Source organism: Monodelphis domestica, chromosome 7, assembly GCF_027887165.1.
Source record: "Monodelphis domestica isolate mMonDom1 chromosome 7, mMonDom1.pri, whole genome shotgun sequence".
Taxonomy (NCBI): domain Eukaryota; kingdom Metazoa; phylum Chordata; class Mammalia; order Didelphimorphia; family Didelphidae; genus Monodelphis; species Monodelphis domestica.
The window spans coordinates 144,041,895-144,051,046 of NC_077233.1; the positions used below are offsets into that span (position 1 = coordinate 144,041,895).

At 40.3% G+C, this 9,152-nt stretch overlaps 1 protein-coding gene across 1 annotated transcript in view; it reads right to left on the minus strand.

The window, feature by feature from the left end:
- The window catches only part of MCRIP2 (MAPK regulated corepressor interacting protein 2), a 29,444-nt gene extending 28,312 nt beyond the window's left edge, over positions 1-1,132 (minus strand). Inside the window, exons 1-2 of the mRNA XM_001365385.4 lie at positions 772-1,132; positions 309-408 (exon numbers count right to left, since the gene is read on the minus strand). Of these exons, the coding sequence (XP_001365422.2) occupies positions 309-408; positions 772-823 (152 nt within the window). The 5' untranslated portion in view covers positions 824-1,132. The remainder of the gene's footprint in view (positions 1-308; positions 409-771) is intronic.
- Positions 1,133-9,152: the final 8,020 nt, after the last annotated feature.

A 9,152-nucleotide genomic window follows, 5' to 3' on the forward strand; every position in this document is an offset into this window, starting at 1 on the left:
CGGGCCCGCCCTCCTGGGAAAAGGACATTGCTCCAGTGAGCAGGCGGGCAAAGCGGAGACTACCCGAATTCCCCCTCCCCCCCAGCCACATGGCAATGACACTCCCCGGTAACCTTTCCACAAGGTCACCCCTCCTCCGCCAAGCTACCAAGTCTAGCCCCGAGAGCCCCCGGGGAGAGGGATGGGATGGGGAGTTGGGGAGAAGAGGCAGGGTCTGGGTTAGAGATCCTGGTTCCTGGGAAAATGGGACTCCCCCAGGCCCAGGCGGGGACTGCTGGACGGCCGCTGGGGAGTGGCGGCTGGCTCACCTTGACAGAGGCCAGGGGCCCGGTGGCTGCTGCGGCTGCTGTGCTGATCGCCGGCATTTCAGGTGCTCTCCCAGCTTGCTTTCCAATTGCTGCGTGGGACCTGCAAGGATGAGGATTCCGCGTCACCGCCGGCCCCGGGGGGAGAGGGCCGAGCTGGCACGGCCCCTGGCGCTGCCGGCCCGGGGGAAGGGGCTGCGAGGGCACAGGCCGGGGCGCCCTGGGAGCGAGTGGGGGCTCGGGAGGCTGCGGGCTCTAGCGGAGGAATCTTAGGACGCCTCGCTCTCAGTGGGGAGTGACAGCGCGTAGAGCCGCTCTGCAAAAACCCCCAATGGTCGCTTTAAGAAGGGGGGAAAAAACCCTAAACCACGAGGGTTTGCGATTCCAAGTGCGGGGGGGGGGGGGCGGGTGAAGGAGGAGAGGGTGATGTGCCCCCGGAACCCTCGCCCGGCTCCTCCTTCCTCACCTGTCCTCCGCTGCGTGGCTAACTTGCTGGGTCCCTTGGTGATCGTGTACATTCTGCGCTCGCCGCGGCTCTCCGGGGAGGCAGGACGTGGTCAGGGGGTCCCAGCTTGAAGGAGAGGTGGCAACGCAGAGGGGGAGGGGCTCCTTCTGATCCCGATATCGACCCCTCGGGACCACCCAGCCTAGCACAGTCCGACTAGACCGGGTCAGGTGGCCGCTAAACTCTCCCAGTCTACCTTCTGCTTTAACTTCGCTCTGCGGCTGGGAGATTGCGATTCCCCTTTAATGCTGGGGAAGAGTAAGAGAAGGACTGAGGCATGCTTGCTACACGCCCCCAAAACTCTTAAAGGGACCGACAACCCGTGCGGAAGAGCAGTTCTGCTACTCAAGGACAGCTACAGAAAACTTGGTTAGCTTAAGATCTTGGGAAGCCAGCCCAACAAGCAAAGGAATAGACGTGGAGATCTTTTTGTCCTTGATTCCCTGCACTGCCATATGATTAAATGTTCTGACTCTCAGTGTCCTTAAGTCAAAATGCTACTGTAGCTTTTTGGAGAGAAGTTCTCAGTCAGCTTTTGCAAAAAACAGCCCAGGACTCCTAGGTCACAAGACTCCTTATTCACTATATAAGGCTGAAAGAGATAGACGAAAATAGAAATTGGGGGGGGGGGGCGGTTACTAAATATTTTAGAACAGGCTTTTGGGGAAGGAAAAATGTATGCATGCCACACTATCCAGTTTGGTCTGCATTTTTCGCATTTTCTCAATCATCTCAGGCTAAACAATCAACAAAAGAATAAATCAACCTCCACCTCCTGTTTATAGTATTTGCAACTTACAAGGTATACCTGTTCATACTGAAAATTTTAAATCGGTTTTCAGGAGCTGGTACGAGCTGGTTCCAGCACACTCCAAATTAAACACGTCACAGGTATTGGAGGTGGAAAATAAAGACTGGATGGAAGGGAAGACTTGGGGGAAAGGAAAAGAGAAAGATTTGAACCAGATCTGCCCTTTAATTGGTTTAGAGAACTCCAGTGGAAAAAAAACTTTCACTTGTGAATAAATTGAATCTAAATTGCAGAGAAGGTGCAGCTCTTCATTGCTAGAAGGCGTTTCCTCAGCAGGAGTTCCCAAAGCCAATTAAAGCATAGCTCCGAGCTGGCTTTCCCTCACCACTCAAGGCGATTCTTGCTCTCCCAACCAATTGTTAGATGCTTTGGGAATGCAAATATTTTTCATTTTAACTAAAACTAACCACCAGGTGGAGGGTAATTCTGCTAAAAAAATTAATGTCGCAAAATCCCCAAATTGTAGGGGACTTCGGAGACCAGTCCAGTTCCTAAGTGAACAAGACTACAGCACACCTGATAAAGTAATTATGTAGCCCTTGCTCAAATATTATCAGCAAGAGGGAGCCACTAACTAACTACCTTCTCAGGCCAGCTCTAAATCCACCCCTCTCTAACTTCCATTTCCTGCTCCTACTTTTGTCCACTAGGTCCAGGGAGAACAACTCTGGTCCCTCTTCCTTAATAGCACTTCGAATATTTGTAGAAAGAGAGCGTGCCCCTCGAAGAGATTCCCTAGGCTAAATATGCCCAGTTCCTTCCACTTCTCTTCTTATAGCATAATTTCATAGCCCTTCACCATCTTACCAACATATTCCCTTAAAACGTGTTGCCCAGAACTGGACACAATGATCTCCCTTTAGGTGTGGTTGGCAGGAATAAAGCATGACTTTGGAATGTTAATACTGAACATCATGCCTCGAAATCCATCCTAAAATTCATACTGGATTTTATCACTGCTTTATTACCCGTATGACTCACACAGTTCTAAAAGTCTACTCGGAGTCTCTATTCTTTTAGAAATTAATTACTATGCCCCCTTTAGTTATGCCCCCATCTTTATAGTTTGTGAAATTTCTTTTCTGAATTCAAGATTAAGACTTTAAATTTATCTCTATTAAATGTTATCATCATAAATTTAGACCTGCAAGGAACTTTATAGAAATCATCTAATTTCACCTCCCACCTCATTTTAAGGATGGAGAAACTGAAGCCCTAAAGGTTAAATGATTTGCTCAAAGTCACAGAAGTGAGGGGGCAGAGCCAATATTCTTTCCATTGTCCCATACTGTTAGATTCACTTCCAAGTTGTAGACTATCAGGACCTTTTTGAATCTTAACACTGTCATTCAATATGTTAGCTATCCCTCCAAATTATATATCATTTATCAGCCTGGTAAGCAGTCCATTTGTGCCTTTATGCCAGTAATTAGTAAAAATTTTAAAGAAACGAATGCTAAAAGTTGTTTTTAGTTATAATTGATAAAAAAATAAAATGTTATTTGAAAAAAAAATTTAAACGCAGTTTCCCTAGAGCACTTTACTAGAGACTTTCTAATTCCATATCATCATTAGTGAGCTACACTTTGGGCCTATTTCATATAATAATGTTTTTTGTTTGTTTGTTTGTTTTTTGGAAACTAAATCCAAAGTATCCTTAAATGATCTGATTCTGTTAGAGAGTCAACTAGTATAATGGAGAGCTCAGGGGATCTAGAATCAGAGAACCTGATTGGAGCCTGAGCACTCCTTTGTCTCTTTGGGCCTCAGTTTCTTCCTCTGGGCATGAGGGGCTTGGACTAGATGATCCAGAAAGTTTCTTCCAGCCCTAAATTCTAAGGCTATGAACAGCTTTTATTTAACCCCTATGAATCTAATTTTCCTCATCTGAAAAATGGAGATTATGCCTCCATCACACACAAGGATATTATATACCAGCTTTGATGATTATCCAAGTCATGGCTATTCTCTGTTAGGGTTGTGATGCCAAATTCACAATATACACTTGGAGTCTCAGATTTAGTCCTATTAAAAAAATGGCTGGGTTTGAGTGGTTTAAATCACCAGATCTCCATCTGTTCTTTCTTAATACTAATAGCTAACATTTATATATTGCTTTGGGGCAGTTGGGTGACAAAGTGTATTGAATGCCAGGACTGGTGTTAGAAAGACTCATCTTCCTGAGTCTGAATCTACCTCAGACACTTACTGACTGTGTGACGCTGGGTAAGACACTTTACCCTGTTTGCCTCAGTTTACACATCTGTAAAACGAGCTGGAGAAGGAAATACTAAATCATTCCAATATCTTTGCCAAGAAAACCCCAAAAGGGATCATGAAGAGTTGAAAACAAAATATAATGTTTTAAAGTTTGCAAAACACTTTACATATCTTAACCCAATTGATCCTAACAACAACTTTGTGAAATAAGGGTTTTTATTATCCCCATTTTACAGGTAAATCAACTGAGACAAAGTAGGGTTAATGATTTGCCCAGTGCCACCTAGCTAATAACTTTCTGTGGCATAATTTGAATTCAGGTCTTCCGGACTCAAAGTCCAGCACATTTTTCTTTGATTTGGTTGTTTTTGTTTTTTTATTCAGAACTTAACAAACATCAATTAAGATGGGCATTTATTATACAAAGTAGAACAGAGAAAGAGGATTATGTTATAAAATAATGAATCTCTCAAGTAATGCTTGCTTTCTCTATTTAAGTATTTAGATAAAGTATAACTGCTTACCAACAAGCAAAATGAAAGATAATCCCTGCCCTCAAGAAACTTACATTCTAATGTAATTAATTTAATTATATATAAATGGAACTGAAAAGCAGGGGATGAGAAGAGAGTCAGAGGGAAGATATCTGTACAGGGGCAAGGTAGAAAGATAATCTGGAGGTTGAGTCCAGTTTGAAGTAAACATGCCTGATGTGGATAGTTCTTCAAAGGAAGGAAAATAATTCACACCCACACTTATACATAATAAAGCACTTTTTTTCAGACATAGCCAATGCAGAAATGTGTATGTGTGTTTTATATACAAACACAAAATGAATATATATACATATGCACATTTCCATATTAATTATGTCTGAAAAAATATGCCTTATTCTACACCTTAATTCCATCATCCCTCTTCTCCCTCAGTTATTTGGTAACAATTTTTCATCAGGTTCTCTGGAATCATGGTTGCTGATTACATTGATCAGAATTCATGAGTCTTTCAAAGCTACTTTTTTCTTTAAAGCTAATTCATTAATTAAATTTTAATTGGTTAATTAATTTAGAATATTTTTTCATGGTTACATGATTCATGTTTTCTCTCCTCACCTCCCTCCCAGAGCCAATGAGCAATTCCACTGGGTTATACATGTATCATTGTTCAAAACCTATTTCCATATTATTCATATTTGCAATAGAGTGATCATTTAAAGTCAACATCCCGAATCATATCCCCATCGAACCATGTGATCAAGCATATGTTTTTCTTCTGCATTTCTGTTTCCACAGTTCTTTCTCTGGATGTGGATAGTGTTCTTTCCCTAAGTCCTTCAGAATTGTCCTGGATCATTGCATTGCTGCTAGTAAAGAAGTCCATTACATTCAATTGTGCCACAATGTTTCAGTCTCTGTGTACAATGTTTTCCTGGTTCTGCTTCTTTCACTGTGCATCAATTCCTAGAGGTTGCTCCAGTTCACATGAAATTCCACCAGTTCATTGTTTCTTTGAGCACAATAGTATTCCATCACCAACAGATACTATAATTTGTTAAGCCATTCCCCAATCAAAGGACATCCCCTCATTTTCCAGTTTTTGCACCACAAAGAGCACAGCTATAAATATTTTTGTACAAGTCTTTTTTCTTATTATCTCTTTGGGGTACAAATCCAGCACTGGTATGGCTGGATCAAAGGGCAGACAGTCTTTTAAAGTCCTTTGAACATAATTCCAAATTGCCCTCCAGAATGGTTGGATCAAATAACAACTCCACCAGCAATGAATTAGTGTCCCAATTTTGCCACATTCTCTCCAACATTTATAATTTTCTTTTGCAATCATATTGACCAATCTGCCAGGTATGAGGTAGTACCTCAGAGTTGTTTTGATTTGCATTTATCTAATTATGAGACATTTAGAACACTTTTTCATGTGCTTATTGATAGTTTTGATTCCTTTATTTGAGAACAGTCTATTCATGTCCCTTGACCATTTGTCAATTGGGGAATGACTTGATTTTTTTGTACAATTGACTTGGCTCCTTATAAATTTGAGAAAGTAGACCTTTGACAGAGGTTTTTGTTATAAAGATTTTTCCTAATTTGTTGCTTCACTTCTAATTTTGTTTGCATTGATTTTGTTTGTACAAAACATTTTTAATTTAATGTAATCAGAATTATTCATTTTACATTTTGCAATATTCTCTATCTCTTGCTTAGTCTTAAATTCTTTCCTTTCCCATAAATCTGACAAGTATACTATTCTATGTTCACCTAATTTACTTATAATTTCCCTCTTTATATTTAAGTCATTTACCCATTCTGAATTTATCTTGGTTTAGGGTGTAAGATGTTGTTCTAAACCTAATTTCTCCCATATGGTTTTCCAATTTTCCCAGAAGTTTTTGTCAAGCAGTGGGTTCTTGTCCCAAAAGCTGGGATCTTTAGGTTTATTGTACACTGTTTTGCTGAGGTCACTTACCCCAAGTCTTTCCCACTGATTCTTCTTTCTGTCTCTTAGCCAGTACCATGTTGTTTTGATCATCACTACTTTATAAGTTATAAGTTTAATATCTGGTACTGCTAGGCCCACATCCTTCACATTTTTTTTTCATTAGCTCCCTTGAAATTCTTGATCTTTTGTTCTTCCAGATGAATTTTTGTAATAATTTTTTCTAATTCTAGAAAACATTTCTTGATAATTTGATAGATATGGCATTGAATACACAAATTAATTTGAGTAGGATTGTCATTTTTATTATGTTAGTTTGTCCTACCCATGAGCAATTAATGTTTTTCCAATTATTTAGATCTAGTTTTAATTGTGTGTAAAGTGTTTTATAGTTGTGTTCATATAATTCCTGTGTTTGTCTTGACAGATGGATTCCTAAATATTTTATATTGTCTAGGGCGATTTTAAATGGAATTTCTCTTTCTAGCTCTTGCTGCTGACTTCTTAATTTTTTTAACTGTGTAAATTGTTCTGTTCACTTTGTTTTGAATCAATTCTTACAAGTCTTCTCAGGTTTCTCTAAAACTGCCCTTTGAATCAAAATATTCCATCAAATTTATATACCAGAGCATGTAGATTGCAGAGTGATTAAAGTGCCAAGACTGGAGTCTCAAGGACCTGGGTTCAAATCTGACCTAGATACTTCCTAGCTCTTTGAGCCTAGACAAGTCACTTACTCCCAGTTGCCTAGCTCTTACTGCTCTTCTGCCTTGAAATGGATCTATTTTAAGATAGATGATCAGGGCTTAAAAAAACTCATAAACTATAATTTGTTCAGTCATTCCCCAATTTGGGGACACTTTTCAGTTATTAACAAAAAATAGCTGTTATGATAAATCATATATGTGTGTATTTTTAATGTAAGTTTTTATTTTGTCCATTTATATGATTAAAGCTATTCAAATCTGTACACTATTTACAAATTAAATAATCTGAAACTGTCTCCAGCAACTTTTGTAATACACAAAGAGAAAGAGAACAAAGGAATAAAGGAGCAGGGAGGAGGCAAGGGCTATTTGCTGGGGGTGACTATTGCTGCTTACATCTGAAACAAGCTGTGGAGTTGGGTTTAGTCAGAAGACACCAATGAGAAATCTCCCTCTTCCCGCCCCCAAATCAAGAAGTTTCAGAAAGCTGAGCATGAGCATGTTTCCCCACATGGGACCATTTGATTTAGAGGTGGGCCTTGTCCTCTCCCAGGCTGGGGATAAGAAAAGCATATCATATATAAAATATATCAAAGCAGCTTTTTTTTTGTTAAACACATACGTATAAGTATGTAGGTGTATCTCATTTTTCTTCTTCTTTAAAAATCTCTTTGGAAGCTAGGCCTAAAAGTGTTATCACCAGATTAAAAAAGGGCAGGTACAGTTTAGTGACTTTAGGGTCACAGTTCCAGAGCCCTGGCCTCCTCTAAAGAAGCACTAGAATATGATTGCAGGGAAGAGGGCCAAAGGTTAAGCTATGGCTGCCTTGAACTGGCACTCCCAAGGGCAGGGTTCAGAGCTATTGCTTTGTGGCAAGCCCACCATCAGTCCATAGTATTGACCTGAATTAAGAAGTCTAAAAATAAATGCTTAAAACCTTTGGAGTAATGGCTAAGAACCGAGGATTTGGAGCTAGGTGCCTGAGATCTACTCAGTATAGAGCCTAATCCTGTGCTTTCTACCTCTGGTAGGGGATATGTGGTGATGAAACTAATATACAAGGAGCAGCTGGATTGTACAGTGGATACAGCTCCAGGCTGAAATTGGAAGGTCCTAGGTTCAAATCTGGCCTCGGACACTTTCTAGCCATATGACTCTGGGCAAGTCACTTAATCCCAGTTGCCCAGCCCATACCTCTCTTCTGCCTTAGAATCAATCAATTCTAAGACTGAAGGTAAGGGTTTAATCAGAACTGGAAAGAACCTTAAAAGTCTAGTTCAAATTCATTAAATTTACTGAGGAGAAAACTGAGACCCAAAGAGGGGAAATGATTTGCCACATACAGAGGTGTGATCTTTTTAGAAAAATTGGAGGGGGCAGCTGGGTGGCTCATTGGATTGAGTCAGGCCTAGAGATTGGAGGTCCTAGGTTCAAATCTGGTCTCAGACACTTCCTAGCTGTGTGACCCCAGGCAAGTCACTCCCCTAGCCCTTACCTCTCTTCTGCCTTAGAACCAATACATAGTATTGATTGATTCTAAGATGGAAGGTAAGGGTTTAAAAAAAATCCTATAATAAAGAATTAAAATTCATATGTGGTCTCACATCCCATTATATTCATAATCTGTTTACTAGTACTCGACTGAACCTAGTTTCTGAGTCCTACCCTAAGAAATGGAGATCTTACCCATCCTTTATTGTTCCCCAGATGACTGATTGAGAAACTGCTCATTCATATTGTTTTTCAGATGTTTTTAGCTCTTTGTGACCCTATTTGGGGTTTTTCTTGTCAAAGATATTGGAGTGTCATTTCCTTCTCCAAGTCATTTTACAGATGAAGAAACTGAGGCAAATCAGATGAAGTGACTTGCCCAGGATCACATAACTAGTGTCTGAGGCCAGACTTTGAACTCGGGAAGATGAGACTTCCTAACTCCAGTCCTGGTACTCTATTCACTACACCACCTATCTGCCCTCAACTGTGCTCATACTATTGGAAATTGGACAAGTCTCTTGTCTCATTGTAGGGAGATCAAATGGTAAGTTTCAAGATTTTATTATTATAATAATATTATGAAATTGCTCTCAATCAAGTCTAATTGTTTGGTCTATTTGAGGGTGTATATTTCTTAGAAATAATGTAATTCACACTTT